General features: G+C 43.8%; 1 protein-coding gene across 2 annotated transcripts in view; it reads left to right on the forward strand.

Annotated features, from left to right (window-relative positions):
* Positions 1 to 23037, forward strand: part of LOC110488619 (bifunctional heparan sulfate N-deacetylase/N-sulfotransferase 1) — a 91268-nt gene that overhangs the window by 53594 nt on the left and 14637 nt on the right. For both annotated transcript variants that reach the window (XM_021560900.3, XM_021560901.3), the window contains exon 2: positions 21278 to 22351. In XM_021560900.3, the coding sequence (XP_021416575.3) occupies positions 21788 to 22351 (564 nt within the window). In that variant the 5' untranslated portion in view covers positions 21278 to 21787. The remainder of the gene's footprint in view (positions 1 to 21277; positions 22352 to 23037) is intronic.

Raw genomic sequence — 23037 nt, forward strand, 5'->3', positions numbered from 1 at the left:
AACGATAGCTAGGACACATGTAGACTGTCCGTCAACCCCGCCTGTCGTGCATTGTTTTCCCACAGTTCTATTAACGATGCAGGAACCAATGGGATGCTCGATCCCACATTATGGGCAAGACGCACGCAGTAGTACACACACTACAGTCCCTGTCCATTGCCACTCAGTGATGCTCTTTTAAGAGCCACCTAACAATTGAAAATAAGCGCACACCGTACGTGTGTGTGCGGGCCGGTGTGTGTGTCTCAGGACTGCAATACACATTTGCATTTTTAAGTTATTGTTTTCCGCTTGTCTGATTGGTCTTGATATCTTGTTAGGAAAGGCAGAGGCAATTAAGCCTGTGAACATGCACCATCACATCCATTTGCATGTATTATTCAGTGAATAAATCATTTTTTTTTGCTTACTGTACATCTGACACGTGTATCAATTAATCAATCTTGTAATACATAATCCAATCACCCAATGTTAGGCACTCTGCCGGGTCTTATTAACCCTTGATAATCAATATCCACTCCCTTTCTTCTTAAGTGCTCGTCGTAAGCTTTAGAGACCCAGCTACAGAGGCCCAGAGGCCAGGATGTATTGATCGTTTGCTCTGATTGGAAGCTTCCCATGAAGAGTGGGGGAGGTGGTAGTCAGGGTCACAGACTGGGTAAATCATCTTACCTTTCTCATCGCTTTCTCCCTCTGTTCTGTTACCACAGCTGTCCCAGGCAGCAGGAGAGAAAACATGGCGCCGCCTCTGCCTATGTGTGTTTGAAGGCCGTGTGGCGGAACGAATGGGAAATGTTACATTGGGTTTACAGTGACCGTTTGTGGCTGAATTTACTTTGGCAGCTGGTGAAATGTTGTGCATGTCATGCCAGAGACAGGTTTCACATTTTACACAGCCAACACACCGCTCTGCTGCAGTGTGTGTTTGTGTGATTTGATGCCCATAACTCCCCCTCCTAACACACACACACACACACACACACACACACACATCCACGCTCCATTAAACTGTCAAACGGGTGTGTATACGCTGCTGCACACTGGCATTTAATCCATAACTGTCCCGTTTCCCCAGAACGGACAGTGAAAAGCACAGCAACCTCCACACACACACACACACACACACACACACACACAGACAGACAGTGAGCTGGGGGGGGTAGAAATGAACAGACAGAGCCCAGATAGACCTGTCATCTCCCTGACATCCCGCATGTCTCATCTAATGCTGGCTGGGGATGGCAGGGCTGGCTGGGCGGGGGACTGGGCGGGTGGAGTGTTATGGAACAACAGCTGTAACTGGGGCTGGGAAGGTAGGAGAGCTGGCTGAAGCTGTGGGGGAGTGGCAGGGCTAGGTATGTTTGTATTCCATGAAGTAGTGAGTAAAATCATATCAGTCACCGTCATGAGGGCACAGTGTTCTGTCTTTTGTTTGATTAAGCAAACCGTGACTGTCTATATGGATTGTTATTCTGCATCCAGGCAGGCCTATCTGCTGTTGTTGATTAAACTGTGAAAGCAAGCTGATGATGATGATGATGATTCTGAATGCAACCCGAAAAATGCTATCTGTTTCATCTGGCTGAGCCAAAATATGGGCAGCACAGCACAACATAATGTCTCCCTCTCTTTTGTCAGCTATTCTTCCTTACCGCGGTATTCTAATGGGAACCCATCTTCGTTGCCGGAATCACAGGCAAATCTGTACGGGCTGCTCGGCTTTCTCTTTTCTGGACATGAAAGACGGAGAGAGGGAAGAGAGAGGGGGGATGGAGGGAGAGAGAAGGGGATAGAGAAAGAAATAGGGAAGAGTCATGTTCCATTGAGAGTGATAATGTTCTGGTACCTGACACGTAGCCAGGCAGGCTCTTAAATCCAGCTCATCATCATTTCATGAGGAGGTATTGTAGTGCTGCTTATCACTGTCTGATCAGCAGTCAGAGCCGGTGTTATCCCCCTCGGCCCACAGATTGATTGGGCCAGATTTGAGGAGGTCGGGAGGGCAATGGTGGCTGTTTCTCCTGCTGATCTGAGCTTGTGTTTCAAAAGCCTTGTTTTGGGTTTGGCACACCCTTTATGTGGTTTGTACTGTGTTTCTGGCAGGTTGGCATGTGTATTTTTTGTTTTATTTCATTGTATATATTATATATGGGTTATATACAGTGGCGGACAAATACACTGCTCAAAAAAATAAAGGGAACACTAAAATAACACATCCTAGATCTGAATGAATGAAATATTCTTATTAAATACTTTTTTCTTTACATAGTTGAATGTGCTGACAACAAAATCACACAAAAATGATCAATGGAAATCAAATTTATCAGCCCATGGAGGTCTGGATTTGGAGTCACACTCAAAATTAAAGTGGAAAACCACACTACAGACTGATCCAACTTTGATGTAATGTCCTTAAAACAAGTCAAAATGAGGCTCAGTAGTGTGTGTGGCCTCCACGTGCCTGTATGACCTCCCTACAACGCCTGGGCATGCTCCTGATGAGGCCAACTCCTGGACACTCTGTTGTGCAACGTGGCGTTGGTGGATGGAGTGAGACATGATGTCCCAGATGTGCTCAATTGGATTCAGGTCTGGGGAACGTGTGGGCCAGTCCATAGCATCAATGCCTTCCTCTTGCAGGAACTGCTGACACACTCCAGCTACATGAGGTCTAGCATTGTCTTGCATTAGGAGGAACCCAGGGCCAACCGCACCAGCATATGGTCTCACAAGGGGTCTGAGGATCTCATCTCGGTACCTAATGGCAGTCAGGCTACCTCTGGCCCCCCAAAGAAATGCCACCCCACACCATGACTGACCCACCGCCAAACCGGTCATGCTGGAGGATGTTGCAGGCAGCAGAATGTTCTCCACGGCGTCTCCAGACTGTCACGTCTGCCACATGTGCTAAGTGTGAACCCACTTTTATCTGTGAAGAGCACAGGGCGCCAGTGGTGAATTTGCCAATCTTGGTGTTCTCTGGCAAATGCCAAACGTCCTGCACGGTGTTGGGCTGTAAGCCTGTGGTCGGGCCCTCATACCACCCTCATGGAGTCTGTTTCTGACCGTTTGAGCAGACACATGCACATTTGTGGCCTGCTGGAGGTCATTTTGCAGGGCTCTGGCAGTGCTCCTCCTGCTCCTCCTTGCACAAAGGCGGAGGTAGCGGTCCTGCTGCTGGGTTGTTGCCCTCCTACGGCCTCCTCCGCATCTCCTGATGTACTGGCATGTCTCCTGGTAGCGCCTCCATGCTCTGGACACTACGCTGACAGACACAGCAAACCTTCTTGCCACAGCTCGCATTGATGTGCCATCCTGGATGAGCTGCACTACCTGAGCCACTTGTGTGGGTTGTAGACTCCGTCTCATGCTACCACTAGAGTGAAAGCACCGCCAGCATTCAAAAGTGACCAAAACATCAGCCAGGAAGCATAGGAACTGAGAAGTGGTCTGTGGTCCCCACCTGCAGAACCACTCCTTTATTGGGGGTGTCTTGCTAATTGCCTATAATTTCCACCTGTTGTCTATTCCATTTGCACAACAGCATGTGAAATTTATTGTCAATCAGTGTTGCTTCCTAAGTGGACAGTTTGATTTCACAGAAGTGTGATTGACTTGGAGTTACATTGTGTTGTTTAAGTGTTCCCTTAATGTTTTTGAGCAGTGTATATTGGCACCCTTGCACTTTTCTTAAATAATTCCCTATTTCTTAGAAAATAAGCTGCAATTGAAGAACATTTTTGGTCTCCCACATTTGAGGGAAAAAAATGGTTCTGCAATGTTGGCAATCCAATAACTGCGTGTGGAGACTAACTTTTTTCAATTGCAACTTATTTTTTAAGAAATAGGGAATTATTTCTTACATTATATTGTGTCTGTGCACGGTAGTGTTGAGTTGGTTTGTACTGTGTTGCATGTTGCCTATTATGCCACGTCTCCTATAAGAGTTCACCTTGTATTGTTTCTGCACAGTAGTGTTTTGCTACCGTGAATCTGTATGATCTGTAGTTCATAGGAGAGATTTATCGCTTGGTCTTGTTCAGCAAATCCATAACATATGTTTAGCAAAAGAATAGCTACATATCCCACGTTTGTCTTCCGAGTCAGATGCAAGAGGTCACAGATAAAAGATGAAATCCTAGCAGATGTTTTATGTAGATATTTATTTTTCTAATGCATGACTTCTTAGAGATATCAAGCTATTTGGCTGGCTTCTCTGACTGTCAGTGTGATAAGATAAGAGAAGTCCCCGCAGCATATTACAGCTGTGTGTGCACTAAACTCGTACTTCTCTTTGGCCTATCAACAGTCTGACTTTCACCTCTGAAAGACCTCTTCTGTATTGGAAACACAATGAGAGCACATTAACAATGCTCTCTCTTTCTCTCTCTCTCCCAATGGAGATGCTTTGTGCTGCTGCTGGCCCGGTGTCCTTCAGTGTTATGTCCTTCAGTGTTGTGTCCTGAGGTGGCAGTGGATAAACAATCTGAACAAACACTCCTCCCACTCACATTGATCCCAAGGTCTCTGTCCATCCCTCTCTTCCTCTCTCTCTCTCTACAGTATGTCTCTGTCTCTGGTTGCTTTCTCTCTGTCATTGACTCTTTTTGTTCTGTTCTGTTTTACAATTGACTTATGTTACTCTACACCTCTAGTGTGTTCTGTTTCTACATTTCTCTCTCTGTGTCTCTTTCTCCTGGCTCTTCTCTCTCTCTGTCTCTCCTGGCTCTTCTCTCTCTCTCTCTCTCTCTCTCTCTCTCTCTCTCTCTCTCTCTCTCTCTCGCTCTCTCCCCCTCCCTCCCATCATCACCACATTGATTCCACCTGCCCTGATATTATATGAAAGCCACCCCTCACCCCTTCTCCCCCTCCAACCCTGTCAATTTTTTTTATAAATGACCACCATTGCTCCAACCATTGTGACTTTGTCTCAGGGACTACAATCTAATTTCTCTCCTTAGAAAATCTAAGTAAACCACCACTCATCTGTGCGTGTGTGTTTGTATCTTATTCACTGCCCCAGGCCCTCTTGATTTCCACACATAAACCCGTCGGCCATCTTATTCCAGCGCTGCAGGACATCCATATGCATGACATAAAGTGGGGGAATGGAGCGATTTAATCCATATACAATATACACCATAGGATGCAGCCTCCTGTGGCCCCTAGCTAATAGCCACCGCTGTCACTCAACTTACAGAGAAAATGTCTGGAAATATTGGAAATCATTCCAAGTGCAGTAAATTATACTTTCTCCTTGATTGCTTAATCATAACTCAATATCCAACCTACTGGAATGAATTTGAAATTAGTTTGAGCCGACATTGAGTTAGAAGGGTGAGATTGGCTAGGAAGAAGCTCAGAACACATTTGGTCCCTTCATCAGATGTTGTGATCTTTAAGTGGTTTCACTACCCTCCATGGATTCTCGTCTTGTCTGGCAAATATACAGTGGGGTCCATAATTATTGGCACCCTTGATAAAGAGGACAAAAAAGAGTGTACTGGTGTGCTTGGCCAAAGAGCTCTATTTTCATGTCATCTAACCATAGCACCGCCTGGAGTTTGATAAACAGCATTGGCACTTGGATGGAAACCGGTGCTATGTTCAGATAACATGAAAATGGAGCTCGTTGGCCACGCACAACAGTGGTGGGTTTGGCATTGAAAAACAGAAGCATATGCAGAAAAGTATCTCATACCTACTGTAAAATACGGTGGTGGATCTATGATGTTATGGGGCTATTTTGTTTCCACTGGTCCTGGGGCCCTCAATTAAGGTCAACGGCATCATGAACTTGACTAAGTACCAGGACATTTGAGCCAAAAACATGGTTGCCTCTGCCAGGAGGCTGATACTTGGCTGCAAGTGGATCTTCCAGCAAGACAATAACCCCAAGCACACATCAAAATCCACAAAGAAATGCTTAATTGACCGCAACATTTTGCAATGGTCATCAGTCTCTGGACTTGATCCCATTTGAAAACCTGTGGTTGGAGTTGAAAGGGCAGTCCATAAGTGCAGACGAAGGATATCAAGGATCTGGAAAGATTATGTATAATTTGACCACTTTCTTTTAAAAATACAAAATAATAATACTTGTTAAGCAAAATGTCTTTCTCTGAACAATTGTATTATTATAAAATAATATAGTTTCCCAATTTTTCTGCATGCAATGTAGCTCAGTATTTGTATTGTTTATTTTATAAAGTATTTTATTGCTCATCTTTATCAAGGCTGTCAATCATTATGGACCACACTGTTTTTACACTACTGTTACTGCTACTGTTATCTCTTTGTCCTGTACCAGCCAATTTAAAGATGGGACCTGGTGCGTCTCTGCTTGGCACTCAGCATTAAGAATATAGATTGGGGGTAAGGCCCTGTGATAGACTTGTTATTTGAGTGAAAGGCATTCATTTCCCTCCGTTTTTCGGGGGGATAGTGTGTGTGTGTGTGTGTGTGTGTGTGTGTGTGTGTGTGTGTGTGTGTGTGTGTGTGTGTGTGTGTGTGTGAGAGAGATGTGTCTCTTGTGTGTTCATTTATCTCTATAATGGGGTAAGGGGTGTGTTGAGTTGATATTGTATGTTCCTCTCTCTCCAGTGTGCAGTGGGGGGAATACTATGGACAGATACCTCTACTTAACTGCTACACTATCCGCTAATGAACGTGTGTGTGTGTGTTTGCATGTTTGTGTGTTTGCGAGTGCACAGGCATGTGCACTGGCGTGTGTGTGACCGGATGTGTGCATCTGTTGGTACCAGTGGAGGCTCCTCAGAAGAAGAAGGAGAGGACCATCCTCCTCAGTGGATTTCTTAAACTTAAAAATGGTAAAACATTGAAAAATTAGACTAAACATATTCAAGTCACCAAATGATTGATCAAAACCCACTGTTTTGCAATGAAGGTCTACAGTAGCCTCAATAGCACTCTGTTGGGTAGCACCATAGTGTAGCCGGAGGACAGCATGCTTCTGTCCTCTTGGTACATTGACTTGAATAAAAAACCTAGGAGGCTCTTGGTTCTCACCCCCTTCCATAGCCTTACACAGTAATTATGACAACTTCGGGAGGACGTCCTCCAACCTATCAGAGTTCTTGCAGCATGAACAGACATGTTGTCCACCCAATCAAAGGATCAGAGAATGAATTTAGTACTGAAAGCTTACGCAACAGCTAGCTAGCACTGCAGTGCAGTGCATAAAATGTGGTGAGTAGTTGACTGAAAGAGAAAGACAATAGTCGGAACAGCTTTAATAAGTACATTTCTTCAAAAATGAAGGAGAAGCAAGAGCGAGAGAGATTTCGTCATTTTTTTTCTTCAGTTTCACTTACTTAGCTAGCAAATGCAGCTGGCTAGTTTAGTTACTCAAACAGAGGGATGCTATGTTAGCTAGCGGTCTATGGCTATCCAACACAACACTGGAACTCTTCCAAGTCAAGGTAAGCTTTTGGTTATATTAAATTATTGCCACTGGGGCCCGCCGGTCTAACTGCTACCTGACTATACACTGTAACGTTACTGGTTGTAGTGGGTTTACTAGCGCATTAGTTCTATTAGCCATGTTGACTAGGATGTTACTTTAGCTAATATGGGGACAATGATGTAAGCTGTGTGTAGCGGTTATGACATGGTTTAGCTTGGAAAGTTATTTTTCGCCTGGCCACATACAGCTGATGTGTTGTTCATTGAAGTCCACAAACGAAGTGAAAAGGTGAGAGGAGGAGAGCGCACAGAGGTTAGAATGAATACAATGTGGCTGCTATGATCAAGGGTGCATTCAATCTGCGGATTCTGTGGGGAATAAATTCTTAAAGGAAAGCAAACGAAACAGGGATGAAAATACCTGAATTTGTCCAATAGAAACGTTCATTTGCAACTGTTGGACTAATGATTACACCTAGATTACACCATTACAGCTAGATGCAGGCAAGAGTGTGCAAGGTGTTATTGAATGTGTCACTGTCGGTCCATGTGTCACTGTGTTTCATCTCAAATTTTTCTCTCGACCTGTGTGCAACTACGTTGTAAACTTCCATTCATAGGCTAGGTTGTAGGGAACCTATCGATGTTACATTGAACTGGATTAATGGAATATGAATGACAGTCATCCAACATGCTGTAAAAGAAATAAGGCCATGCTCATGAAAAAAAAAAAAAAATCCTCCCTCATCATAAACTGCACTGACCACCACTGATTGGTACCGTGTGTGTCTGTGTCTCCCTGCCTCTACCATAGTATTCCCATGGCGTCGCTATTTCAAATACCATCCCGGCTGCTTTCCCCAGAGTGTGGTAATCCATTTCACACGTTTTCCAATCCCCTCAGATCCTCCGTATCTCCAGTGAGGCGCGGCTATATCAGAGATCCCAGATTCTCAGTTTGGAGAAGCTGCTTTTAGAGGCCATCTGAGTGGAGAAGACCCATACATATTTCATCTTCTCTCCCCATGTTTTTATTCATCTCAGCCCTAATCGGCTCTCCACATTCTGAATGTATAATCATGCTATTATACTGTGCCTGCTGCAGTTAGCTTCAAGCTGGGGATCTCTGGGCTAGATAACATCAGATACAATCACATCAGATGAGCTAATGTGGTTACATTATCATGGCTAGAAACTAGCTCTGTCCACCACTGAATATGCAGGTAGGCTACAGAAATAGCCACAATCGTTCTCATTTCTGTCCCAAAACGTCCCTTTTTACTGTCTTCTTCTCAGAATTACTCTTAAGAATGTTGTGGGCTCAGGGCTCCAGGAGTTAACGTCCAGATCAGCCCATGCACTCTGTCCGATTACGCTGAATAACAACACAATTAGGGAACGGCCGATATAGAACTTGTTTTAGGGTCGATGGCAATTTTTGGAGGGCAAAGCCAATATTTGATGGCAATATTGAATGTCATTTAATTTTAAAATGTTGTTGACAAAATTTCCCAGAGACAGCAATGTGTTCATTAATGAATACATTTTAACATCAAATAATACATGTGACTTTGGTAAAAAAAAAAAAAAAAATCTTACTAGCTAGTGTGTGCTAGCTAGCTGGCATGTGCTAGCTAGCTAATGTGCGTGTAGTGACACAATGCTTGTAGTGACGTAATGCTAGTGGGCGAGGCATGTGTGCTAGCTAGCTAATGTGCGTGTAGTGACACAATGCTTGTAGTGACATAAGCTAATCGCCGTCCTACTGTTGCAAGTACCCTAAATGGCAGTGGGCGCGATGTGTTATGGGCACTGGGTGTAGTTACTGCAGTCTGCAGATCGATATTATTGGATTGGTCACTCTTAAGACACTTGTCCTCTCTCACATGCAACCGTTTGTCAATAATTAAATAAGACCAGTCATTTTACCTAGTGAATGTTTTTGGATACAATCAACTTACTTTTTTTATGGTTCGCATATTATAGCAAATAAAGTTTTAAGGTAGTGAACCGATGTTAGCTGTACGCTATCTAGCAACGTTATCTTTCGGTGACTGAATGAAAGCTATTTTCCAAGCTACCTGGCTAGTTAACTAGTTAGCTAGCTACCGGTATCTTGTTTAGTAAAGTGCTGTAGCCTGTTATGCACTTTTGTTTTGTTGATCAGTAAATGAATTAATACTTTCAATTAGGGATGTAACAATTTCCCGAAAGGCGTCGGCCCCCGATTGTAATGTTTTTAAGATAAAAGTGCATCGGTCCACGGACCCCAAACCGATCAAAATGTAGCATGCATCCGTCAGAAAATGATTAAAATGTGACAGATCGCCAGTTCACTCATATTACATTATTATTATTTTTTTTTTACCTTTATTTAACTAGGCAAGTAAGTTAAGAACAAACAGCCAAGGAACAGTGGGTTAACTGCCTGTTCAAGGGCAGAACGACAGATTAGTACCTTGTCAGCTCGGGGATTTGAACTTGCAACCTTCCGGTTACTAGTCCAACACTCTAACCACCAGGCTATACCTTCTGAATATACTTATCATCTTTTGTGACAACTGATGGATCCTCTCCTTCAGTGACGAACTGCATGACAGTCATTGATCTACAAGTCAATTTGCATGCCGAATAACCCCAGGCAATATCAGCAGCCTAGTCTAGTACACTGTGCCCAGATTCACACCTGTTCCTGATCTTGCACATCTGCGTGGAACCTTAAGCAAAGTTTCAAACTGTCAAAACGATTCGATTTTGAGATGGGGTGAAATCCAGACTTGTGCTACACAGTACCAGTCAAAAGTTTGGACACAATTCAAAGGTTTTTCTTTATTTTTACTATTTTCCACATAGTAGAATAATAGAGAAGACATCAAAACTATGAAATAACACACATGGAATCATGTAGTAACCAAAAAAGTGTTAAACAAATCAAAATATGTTTTATATTTGAGATTCTTCAAATATAAATTATTTCAACCAGCCTCATGATTTTTTATTTATTTAATTAGGGATGTCAGTTAAGAACAAATTCTTATTTACAATGACGGACTACCGGGGAACAGTGGGTAAACTGCATTGTTCAGGGGCAGTTACGGAGCAGATTTTTACCTTGGCAGCTCTGGGATTTGATCCAGCAACCTTTTGATTACTGGCCCAGTGCTCTAACCACTAGGCCCCATGATGTAGTCACCTGGAATGCAATTCAATTAACAGTTGTGCCTTGTTAATTTGTGGAATTTCTTTCCTTCTTAATGAGTTTGAACCAATCAGTTGTGTTGTGACAAGGTAAGGGTGGTACACAGAAGATACCTCTATTTGGTAAAAGACCAAGTCCATATTATGGCAAGAACAGCTCAAATAAGCAAAGAGAAATGACAGTCCATCATTACTTTAAGACATGAAGGTCAGTCAATCCGAAAAATGTCAAGAACTTTGAAAGTTTCTTCAAGTGCAGTCGCAAAAACCATCAAGCGCTATGATGTAACTGGCTCTCATGAAGACCGCCACGGGAAAGGAAAACCCAGAGTTACCTCTTCTGCAGAGGATAAGTTCATTACGGCTATCAGCCTCAGAAATTGCAGCCCAAATAAATGCTTCACAGAGTTCAAGTAACAGACACATCTTAACATCAACTGTCCAGAGACTGCGTGAATCAGGCCTTCATGGTCGAAACCACTACTAAAGGACACCAATGAGAAGGGCCAAGAAACACAAGCAATGGACATTAGACCGGTGGAAATCTGTCCTTAGGTCTGATGAGTCCAAATTTGAGATTTTTGGTTCCAACCGTCATGTCTTTGTGAGACTCAGAGTAGGTGAGTGGATGATCTCCGTATGTGTGGTTCTCATTGTCGGTAAGTTATTTATAATTCAAGGCACACTTGACCAACATGGCTACCTTCCCACAATAAGTTGGGTGAATTTTGGCCAATTCCTCCTGACAGAGCTGGTGTAACTGAATCAGGTTTGTAGGCCTCCTTGCTCACATGCGCTTTTTCAGTTCTGCCCACAGATTTTCTATAGGATTGAGGTCAGGGCTTTGTGATGGCCACTCCAATACTTTGACTTTGATGTCCTTAAGCGATTTTGCCACAACTTTGGAAGTATGCTTTGGGTCATTGTCCATTTGGAAGACCCATTTGCGACCAAGCTTTAACTTCCTGACGGATGTCTTGAGATGTTGCTTCAATATATCCACATACTTTTCTTTCCTCGTGATGCCATCTATTTTGTGAAGAGCGCTAGTCCCTCCTGCAGCAAAGCACCCCCACAACATGATGCTGTCACCCCCTTGCTTCACAGTTGGGATGGTGTTCTTCGGCTTGCAAGCCTACCTCTTTCCTCCAAACATAACGATGGTCATTATGGCCAAACAGTTCTATTTTTGTTCATCAGACCAGAGGACATTTCTCCAAAAAGTACAATCTTTGTCCCCATGTGCAGTTGCAAACCATAGTCTGGCTTCTTTATGGCGGTTTTGGAGCAGTGGCTTCTTCCTTGCTGAGTGGCCTTTCAGGTTATGTCGATATGGGACTTGTTTTACTGTGGACATAGATACTTTTGAACCTGTTTCTTCCAGCATCTTCACAAGGTTCCTTTGCTGTTGTTCTGGGATTGATTTGCACTTTTCGCATCAAAGTACGTTCATCTCTAGGAGACAGAACACGTCTCCTTCCTGAGCAGTATGACGGCTGCGTGGTCCCATGGTGTTTATACTTACGTACCATTGTTTGTATAGATGAACGTGGTACCTTCAGGCCCTTGGAAATTGCTCCCAAGGATGACCTAGACTTGTGGAGATTACAATTTTTTTCCTGAGGTCTTGGCTGATTTCTTTTGATTTTCCCGTGATGTCAAGCAAAGAGGCACTGAGTTTGAAGGTAGGCCTTGAAAACATCCACAGGTACACCTCCAATTGACTCAAATTATGTCAATTAGCCAATCAGAAGCTTCTAAAGCCATGACTGTAACGACCGTTAGTGGAAGAAGGTGAGGACCAAGGTGCAGCGTGGTAAGTGTTCATCATTTTAATGGTAAAACTGAACACTATCAAACAAGGAACAAAAGAACAACTGAAACAGCTCCGTCAGGTGCAAAACACACTAAACAGAAAATAACTACCCACAAAACTCAGGTGGGAAAAGGCTACCTAAGTATGGTTCTCAATCAGAGACCACGCTAGACAGCTGCCTCTGATTGAGAACCACACCCAGCCAAACAACAAAGAAAAACAAAACATAGAAAATGAACATAGAATGCCCACCCTAGTCACACCCTGGCCTAACAAAAATAGACAATACTATGGCCAGGGAGTGACAATGACATTATTTTCTGGAATTTTCCAAGCTGTTTAAAGGCACAGTCAACTTAGTGTATGTAAACTTCTGACCCACTGGAATTGTGATACAGTGAATTATAAGTGAAATAATCTGTCTGTAAAGAATTGTTGGAAAAATTACGTCATGCACAAAGTAGATGTCCTAACCGACTTGCCAAAACTATAGTTTGTTTAACAAGAAATGTGTATTATATCGGGGCCCATGTATCTAGATGCGTATTAAATAGTCTTGTAAGGGAAGATGAACATCCCTTCTTTCAGTATATGTACGTGCTGTGTGTCTTTATTCAAGTGTACTTGAAACTATGCACGATAAGTGGGTAGCTAACAAGATGAAGTCCAGACAGAAGTTCCTCGCCGGCTTGCAAAGGTTTTAACATAAGTGCTCTCGCGCTACATAGGGGACATCGGCTGCACTGGTACTCAAGGGCCGATAGACTAGGAACGGCTAATGTCGGCCAAAAATATTGGCCCTATCAATTATTGGCTGTTCACTAAAAGCAATCATTTCAATCTTAATTTGGCCAGAGTCATAATTGAAGGCCCGCGAACCATTTGAGGAATTTCTCTATAAATATAATCCTTGGTGAAATCAACTCAGTCTTGGGTACATAAATTGAGGTGCTGAAAGTTTTTCATAATTCTGCAGCTGTTCAATTCGTATGAGGTGTAGAAAGAGGAGAAAAAGTCAGTCACTTTCCTCGAGAATTAGAACCACGGTACCAAACTAGATTTTGTTTAGATTCCTGCTTCGTCACCTCCGTCCTCCACTAATCTCGGTTAATTCAGAACTAAAGTCTAGCGTAATTGGTCAGATGCTCGATTAAGTTATGGGTCCATACGTGTTAAGAGGAGAGATAAAACAAGGATCGGAACCGGAACGAAGAGCTTCACCCTTTTCTGTTCGCAAGTTACGGGCAAGTCTATGGGCCAAATGTCCCCTTCCGAAATTCTAAAGATGCTAACACCTGCGGAATCATGGTTTTTCCAAATAACCAGTGATGGAAAAACCGACGCACCGGAACAAATGCTGCTGATCTCACGCATCCCGTGTTGTATCATGACAGATCTACATGACCATTTATGTTTACGTTGTCAGTCCACAAAAGATTTGTCCTTAACAGGCATGAAATTAATTGATTTGAAGGGAAGTCAGTGTAAATGTTTGCACTGTAGCCAAAAGGGATGCCGCCCACTTTGTGCATTCAGATGGGCAAAAAAAAGAGAGAAGAGCCGGAGAGAGAGAGAGGAACTTTCACCGTGCTTATTCTTCACGCTTTTTCACATCCTAAACTTTTAATCGAGACAGCCACAATGGATGCATGAAATGGATTTTGAATTTCAGATCTGATTCGATTCTTTATTGATGGATGCCAAGGGTGGCTTAGTTCCGACGGAGGGAACGGTCACTGCCTTTGAAATACAACCTGTCAAAAAACTATTGTTTCCGGCTTGCATTTCCATGTGTGCATGTTGTTTGTAGCTTTAAATGCAGCACAGCAAAAGGGAATTTTCCATTTCTTTTGAAGTCCTTAATCTCCAACAGGATAGAAAGGACAGGATGAATGCAAATGCTGAGATTTAGTTCAGCTGTTAAAAGTACCACTACTTTCTTTATGATGGGCAAATCCAAAGCTGCACACTTTCAAAAGCTATTATTATCATACGAAGTGTAGCCTTCCTATATGTGCATACTACATACAGCCTTTGTGAAAAGCTTTGCATGGACTTTAATGGTGCAGGTTGTAGTGTGCTCTACCCATAACTGCAGAGTCCCTGGTTCAAGTCCTGGTCCGGCTGTTCCCCCTTCACTCGCTACAAGTAGACTGGTAGTACAAGGAGCCAATAGTGAACCACTGCCAGTCATTAACACATGTGCTGCTGTCCTAATGTCATCAATGTCCAGATTAGGGTTGCAACGCTGCCGATAATTTACCAAAGTTACTAGAATCTTCAGTAATTTAGGTAATTAAGAGAAAATGTACGGCCATCGATCGTAACTTTGGTCATTTATTACTTGAATAACTTATACTTGAATAACTTAAAGTTGCACTATGCAGAAATTGCACCGCCATTTCCTGGTTGCTACAACTAATAGTTTGCCTAATTTCAGTTTATGTGACAAAATGAGATAGTATAGTGTAGGAAATCATTGTACCATCCAAACCTTTGTGAAATATATTTTCCATAAGCAAAAATATTGTTGTTTCAGCTGTTTGAAGCCGAAATTAAAAGATACAAAAACAAAACTTGGTTGCCTGTTTTACATGTTATTTTGGCATTAATGAGTGTCACATATCAGTTTGCAAACAATGTAAAAAAAAATATATATAAAAAAATAACCATTGAGTTGATAAAGCCGCATACAAATCTGGTCTCTTTTTTGCTTTATTGAGTAAGGCAGCTCCAAAATGCAGGTGCTTCAGCCCAGCTTAGTTCTTTCTGTGATGGTGGGGCAGCCAGCGGAAAATACGGAACGTAGGGGTTGGTAATGTTCTCTAGTTGCGCAGTGATTTGCTCAGTGTTCTGTCACTCACTGGGACACTATGTCACCGCCAAATCTAAGGGTAGAGCTCGAAAATTCAAGCCCCTTTGGGTGCTGCCATAGAGTTACATTAGAAGTGCTGATCCAAAAAAGCTCAAGGTCGTTGGCCACAGATAAAATGACATCAAATCACGTTATATCTACAGTAGCTTTGATTGGACAATGAGAGAACAATGTAAGAATGGTCCATGTTCTGAATTGTGTTGCTGTACATTTCAAAAGGGCTGAACAAATAGTTATATTGACTACATCCGTCCTAGCTCGCTCATGACTGTCATAATCGAAATTACGGATTGCCTCTTATCCGCTTGTTGTCCCCTTATGCCATAGTTTGTACATCTCAATTGTCAATAGAAACCACATTTGTTTAAGCAAGTCAGCCATATCAGCTATGTTGTTTTTAAAGGCAGTAAATGAGTCTGAATGAACTTTTTCGCAGCAAGACAAGGCTCCACTGATAGCCAGGTGTAGCAGTGGTAAGGTGTTGGGACTGCTGTTAGGACAGCTTTATGTAGGTCCTAACAGTTTGTAGTTCTGGGCAGATGATATGCAGTCATTGTTTGTGTGCGTCTTTAAGTTTTGTTCATATGTAGAAGTTTGTATATGGAGTGAATTATTATTATTTATTGAGAACAGAGGGAATGCTGATTCCACAGAAGGAGAACACTGCCAGAACTCTGGCGTTACCATGGAGAGTGTGCAGTTGCCAAGGCACTTGGAGACGGAACAGGGAGGGTCATAATTTATTCCTGTCAGCGGCACCGCGGGTGGTGAGGGGTGTCAGGAGGGGGAGGTCGGGGGCATTAAGGTCCTGAGGGGCAGAGAGGAGAGGGACAATTTTATTTGTCAAAAAGTGGCACCTCTGGCTAGTTCACCTCACGCTGATACTGTACTGCACTGGCCTCAGGGGGGAGAGAGAGAGAGACAACCTTAGTGTTGTTTAGCCAAGGAGTTGCTTTGCTAGAGCTGATGTCCAGAGGAGGCCCCCGCCTCCCTCTCCTTTGTTAGGTCTAACTGACCACCTACCCAGAGGCTAAAGACTACTCACTCTCACAGAAATTTAGGAAAGCATGTATACACAGCTTTGTTTTCGTGAATTTTCAGGACTTTTTGGGGAGATACAGTGGCTTGCGAAAGTTGGCATTTTTCCTATTTTGTTGCCTTACAACCTGGAATTAAAATTGATTTTTGCAGGGTTTGTATCATTTGATTTACAGAACATACCGACCACTTTGAAGATGCAAAATATTTTCTATTGTGAAACAAACAAGAAATAAGACAAAAAAAAACAGAACTTGAGCCTGCATGACTATTCATCCCCCCCAAAGTCAATACTTTGTAGAGACACCTTTTGCAGCAATTACTTACAGGGATTTTTCATTTTTCAGGGTAAAACTCCTCCAGCTCCTTCAAGTTGGATGGGTTCCGCTCGTGTACAGCAAACTTTAAGTCATACCACAGATATTCAATTGGATTGAGGTCTGGGCTTTGACTAGGCCATTCTAAGACATTTAAATGTTTCTCCTTAAACCACTCGAGTGTTGCTTTAGCAGTATGGTTAGGGTCATTGTCCTGCTGGAAGGTGAACCTCCGTCCCAGTCTCACGTCTCTGGAAGACTGAAAAGGGTTTCCCTCAAGAACTTCCCTGTATTTACCACCATCCTTCATTTCTGACCAGATTCCCAGTCCCTGCAGATTGAAAAAACATCCTCACAGCATGATGCTGCCACCGCCATGCTTCACTGTGGGGATGTTGTTCTCTGGCTGAGGAGAGGTGTTGGGTTTGCACCAGACATAGCGTTTTCCTTGATGGCCAAAAAGCTCAATTTTAGTCTCATCTGACCAGAGTACCTTCTTCCATATGTTTGGGGAGTCTCCCACATGCCTTTTGGCAAACACCAAATGTGTTTGCTTCTTTTTTTCTTTAAGCAATGGCTTTTTTTCTGACCACTCTTCCGTAAAGCACAGCTCTGTGGAATGTACGGCTTAAAGTGGTCCTATGGACAGATACTCCAATCTCCGCTGTTGAGCTTTGTAGCTCCTTCAGGGTTATCTTTGGTCTCTTTGTTGCCTCTCTTGGTTAATGCTCTCCTTGCCTGGTCCGTGAGATTTGGTGGGCAGCCCTCTCTTGGCAGGAGTTTTGTTGTGGTGCCATATTCTTTCCATTTTTAATAATGGATTGAATGGTGCTCAGTGGGATGTTCAAAGTTTCTGATATTTTTTTCCAACCCTGATCTGTACTTCTGTACAACTTTGTCCCTGACCTGTTTGGAGAGCTCCTTGATCTTCATGGTGCCGCTTGCTTGGTGGTGCCCCTTGCTTAGTGGTGTTGCAGACTCTGGGGCCTTTCAGAACAGGTGTATATATACTGAGATCATGTGACAGATCATGTGACACTTAGATTGCACACAGGTAGACTTTATTTAACTAATTATGTGACTTCTGAAGGTAATTGGTTGCACCAGATCTTATTTAGGGGCTTCATAGGAAAGGGGTGAATACATATGCACTTTTCCATATTTTTTGTTTTTGAATTTTTGGAAACAAATTCATTTTTAATTTCACTTCAACAATTTGGACTATTTTGTGTATATCCATTACAGGAAATCCAAATAAAAATTCATTTAAATTACAGGTTGTTATGCAACAAAATAAGAAAAACACCAAGGGGGATGAATACATTTGCAAGAAACTAAAATGTATTCCCATTCCAAATCCTATTTATCTCAACTCTAACCTTTTTAATACATTTTAGGACATGGGGAAAAAGTATTGACTTTTTTCAAAAGTGTTTTCCTAAATTGTCAGGACATTCTGGTGACTTGTCAGGACATTGTGGTCCTGACAATGTAGGAAAATACGTGTACACACACACACTCCTCAGCGCTGCTGTCATCTGGTATTGTTTATATTCATGCACCCACTTTATTCTGCCCTTACAATTAATCCCACGCTAATAATGGGGTAAATATGTTAATTGCTGTTTTGAACACTTGGTAAATTCCTGATTTGATTGCTGCATCGGACAATTTTGTTGCTAATTTCTCTCGCTCTGTCCTTCTCCCTATTTACTCTCTCTTTTTATTGCCTTTCTTTCCCTCTTCCCGCTTTTTTCTCTCTCTCCCTCTTCCTTTCTCTCTCTCCCTTTCTCTCTCTCCCTCTACCTTTCCCTCTCTCCCTCTCCCTTTCTCTCTCTCCCTTTCTCTCTCTCCCTCTCCCTTTCCCTCTCTCCCTTTCTCTCTCTCCCTTTCTCTCTCCCTTTCTCTCTCTCCCTCTACCTTTCCCTCTCTCCCTCTCCCTTTCTCTCTCCCTTTCTCTCTCTCCCTCTCCCTTTCCCTCTCTCCCTTTCTCTCTCTCCCTCTCCCGTTCTCTCTCTCCCTCTCCCTTTCTCTCTCTCCCTCTACCTTTCCCTCTCTCCCTCTCCCTTTCTCTCTCTCCCTCTCCCTCTCTCCCTCTCCCTCTCCCTTTCCCTCTCTCCCTCTCCCTTTCCCCATCTGTCTGTGTCTGTTGCCTCGTTTAGTAACTCTTTCATCCACACAGGCAATTACAGCCCTCATATTCACTGTGAGCTCTTCCCGTCAGAGAGCTTGGAAAGGTTAGCTATTAAATTCACATTAGTCTCAGTCTGTCTACCTCTCTACCTCTGCTCTCTATGCATGAGTAAGGGACTGATTCCTTCTTTACTGTGTTCTGTTCAGCAGCATACTGGGATGGATGGAGCGAGAGCCTCTCTCCACCGCTCTCTACCTTGCTGATACGTCATCCCCACGTTCCATCAGGTCACTCAGGACATAAAATATTCATGCGTCTTCTCTCTTCTTTCTTTTTGCCACTATTTTCCATTTATTTCATTATTTGTCGGGGGAAGGGTTGAGGGATGCTTAGAGTCTCCTTTGAAGGCCGAGAGATTGAGTAAGAGATAGAGAGGGTTAGATCTGAACATCCATTAGCCTGCGTTTTCCACTCAGTGTAAATGCATCTGTAGTGTACCTAGCTACCTATCTATTCCCGCTACATTACAGTCTAATGCTCTCTTCTCTGCTCTCCTCTCTCCCCCCTGACCTTGCTACAAGGCCTAGGCTCATACCCAAGGCCTCCAGCTCTCCTTGCGCTCCCTATCTCCATATCTCTCTTGCTCACTCCCCCCCCCCCTCTCTCTCTCTCTCCCCCACCCTTTCTCTCTCTCCCACACCCTCCCTCGCTCTCCGTCACCCCTCTCTCCCCCTCTCTCTGATCTTGTGTAATTGTAGTCCTTTGTGGCCTAGGCTGAAGGTCAACATTGGGGGCCAGTCATAACTGGTGAGAGTTGGTCAATACCTACCATAGATAGATGGCCTTCTTCCCTCTTCTTCCCTCCTCTCCTCTGCTTATCCTGCTGTTAACCGGTGCCCGCCAACCCCTGTCACCACCAATGCCAGTCTCACAGTAGCGTTTTGTCCCCTCAGACCTTTGGCCTCAGATAACATTCTGTCATTAGTGTGATTATCAAGACAAAATGACTTTTAAAAGTCCCTTTTCAAAAGAAAATAAGAGGACTTGACTACTCAAACCCACCACGGTGCTCAAGTAATATCTGGAACCTTCTCTCAAAGCAGGGTAACCACCCACCTGAGAAAACGTTACTACTAGTGATAAAGTTTCTCTTTCTCTCTCTCTCTCTCTCTCTCTCTCTCTCTCTCTCTCTCCGCAAGTCGTCCTCTGCTCTCTTGCGCGACCTCTGCACTGTGCCGTAGCGGCTAATCTTATTTAGATAGGCCGTGGCACGGACCTGGCTCCTCACAGAAGGAATGGGAATCTTCAGCATACCAGGGCTGTGTGTTTTGGTCTGCTCTGGAGAGATACTTTCTCTGCACACCCACGTCCTTTTCACAGCCTCTCTTTACGTTGAAAAACTCTGGTCCTCAGAAGGGAATTCTGGAAGCGGCTCATAGAAAGTGTGATATATTTTTCTCTGTCGCAGCAGCACGGCTCAGGAGGGCGATTTGGGGCATCTTTCCAGATTGTGACTGACGCAGGAAGACCGGCGGGACTTCGCTATACCAAAATGTACAGTTCTCACACAGTTGATTGTTTTGTATGGTGAGATCTTTGGCCTCTCTCCATGGTATTCCACAAGGAATGCTATATGGAATGATATTGAACTCTCCTTCATGGAATACCTTGAGGAATTCTATATGGAACCAGGGAATGATATCAGGTTTTACCCTCATCAAGCTACTCTAGTCAGAAATCAATAACTCATTAAATGCAGTCCGTGTCAGGGAACTACTGTTTTGTAAAGTGTCGGACTTTGGTGGGCCCACACAGAGCACTCTCTCTGTACGGTAATAAACCTTTGATAATGCCCTCCCTTTAAGAAGACATTTTTGATTGCGTTAGGTAATCCATTTTTGATTAGATCCAAGGTAATGAATCCTTATGGGTAGAATGGTGGTCATTAATGAATGGTTGAGATTGAGAGGGCGGTCTGTCTTGCTCTCGTGTGGGGTGTGTGTGGTTGGATAGCGGAAGAGAGAAGGGAGAAGAAAAAAAACGCAATACTTAATAATACAGTTGTCTCATTTCTCAAGTAGTTCTCCTTGATAGAGATGAGAATGGAGAGATGAGAATGGTTCTGTGTGTTTTATGGGGAATAGGAGGCTAGTGGCCATGGCTTCATTTTACATGCAGTAACAGAGCCCTGCCTGGACAGACTGCCTCAACTGCTCGCCTCTAGGCTTTGTTCTCTGTCTGTGTCTGTGTCTGTGTCTGTGAGGGCCAAGGGTAGAGCTCTGATGGCATGTGTGTAGGTGAAGGCAAGAACTACTTTTTAAAATGACCTTTCAGAGGAGCTGGCACCTGCACTGTAGCCTACACCTCTCCCACACAAGTAAACAAACCAAAGAAATATGGCAGTGAGTTACGTAGAGGCAATATTCTCTCTGTGGATTTTTGATGTTCTATTTCTTTCTTGCGTTTCTTTCCAGGTCATCACCGGATATCGTCCAGGAGGATGCTGCTATTGGGATGACCTTTGTGACCTCACCTTTGCCCTCCCCTGGAAAGATCCACCACCAATCAAGAACCCTGAACAACGGCCTACATGGATGTGGTTGGCTGGTTCCAGTGATGGACAGGTGACCAGCCAGCCCTCTAGCCGCCCTCTTCTACTTTGACTCTCCTCCCCCTCCCTCCCAGACGTGCAGCGTGCACCCCCGGTCGGAGACCCCCCACATCTCTGCCATGGTGACATAATCAGCAGCACAACATGTGGGAGATCCAACATCATGAGACCGTCTCATTTCTATCTCCAGTAGCTGCTGCTGAAGCTGCTGCTTCTCTAGCCTGTCGATTACCGACTAGACCACTTGAAATAACAAGACGGACTTTGGACTAATTTACTTTTACTCTCAACCAAGTAGCCCTCGAGAGACTGTTTTCTGGGTGTTACGGTTGGACGGTCAGTGAGGTCAGTCGGTCGGGCGTTGTGCGTGACGATGCTGGGATGCGTGTCCCGCCTGCGTCGGCTGGTCCGTCTCGTCCACCACCTCCCCCTCCAGACCTCCCTGCTCCTCCTCTTCCTCTTCTGCACCGTCAGCGTCTTCGTCTCCGCATACTTCCTGTACGGCGTCAAACGGGAGCTCGAGCCCTCAGGAGGGGGCGTGGCTGGCAGCGAGGGGGCGTCGGCCATCTACAATGACCTGCGGGCGAGCCCGTCTCGGCTGCTCCCGGTGCGGGCGGTGTCGGGGGGGCTTGCTGGGGGTGAGGGGGGCAGAGGAGGGGTGAGGACAAACCCCCTGGTGCTGGTGTTTGTAGAGAGCCAGTACTCTCAGCTGGGACAGGAGATAGTCGCCATCCTGGAGTCTGGACGTTTCCACTACCGGACAGAGATCTCTCCAGGTAAAGGGGACATGCCCACATTAACAGATAAGGAGCGTGGGCGCTTCACGCTAGTCATCTATGAGAACATTCTGAAATATGTAAACCTGGATGCCTGGAACCGAGAGCTGCTGGACAAGTACTGTGTGGAGTATGGAGTGGGCATCATCGGCTTCTTTAAGGTTAGAAACACCCTACTGGCTGTCTTTCACTCTATCTCCACCTCTCCAGCTGTCCATCTCTCTTTATCTTTCTGTCGTCCCTAAGGAAATAGATCTCACTGTGCTAGAGAGAATGTGAAAGAGCTGAGGTGAGGAGTAGTACATCTACAGTACCAGTCAAAAGTTTGGACACATCTACTCATTCAAGGGTTTTTCTGTATTTTTACTATTTTCTACATTGTAGAAACATAGTGAAGACATCAAACTATCAAACCATCAAACTATGAAATAACACATATGGAATCGTGTAGTAACCAAAAGTGTTAAACAAATCAAAATATATTTTATATTTCAAAGTAGCCACCCTTTGCCTTGATGATAGCTTTTCACACTCTTGGCTTTCTCTCAACCAGCTTCATGGGGTAGTCACATGGAATGCTATCGGGGAGAGAATCAGAGTTCATCTCAATGAAATCTCATCTGAAGAGATAGTCAGCTCCATCATCAATGTTGAACAGGAATGTGTGTTAAATATCTCAGCAAGCATTGAGCAAAAGTTGCTGTAATATTTTTTGGTGTGAGCACATCTTTAGTGTGTGTGGGTGAGTGTTAACGTAATTGGATTTTTTTGTGTGTTTTTAATTAAACCTTTATTTAACTAGACAATATAATAACATTGCGTTTTCTCAGACTCCCACATGAGGAAG

The sequence above is a fragment of the Oncorhynchus mykiss genome, chromosome 14, assembly GCF_057628025.1.
Source record: "Oncorhynchus mykiss isolate SJ-2025 chromosome 14, ASM5762802v1, whole genome shotgun sequence".
In the NCBI taxonomy this organism is placed as follows: Eukaryota; Metazoa; Chordata; class Actinopteri; order Salmoniformes; family Salmonidae; genus Oncorhynchus; species Oncorhynchus mykiss.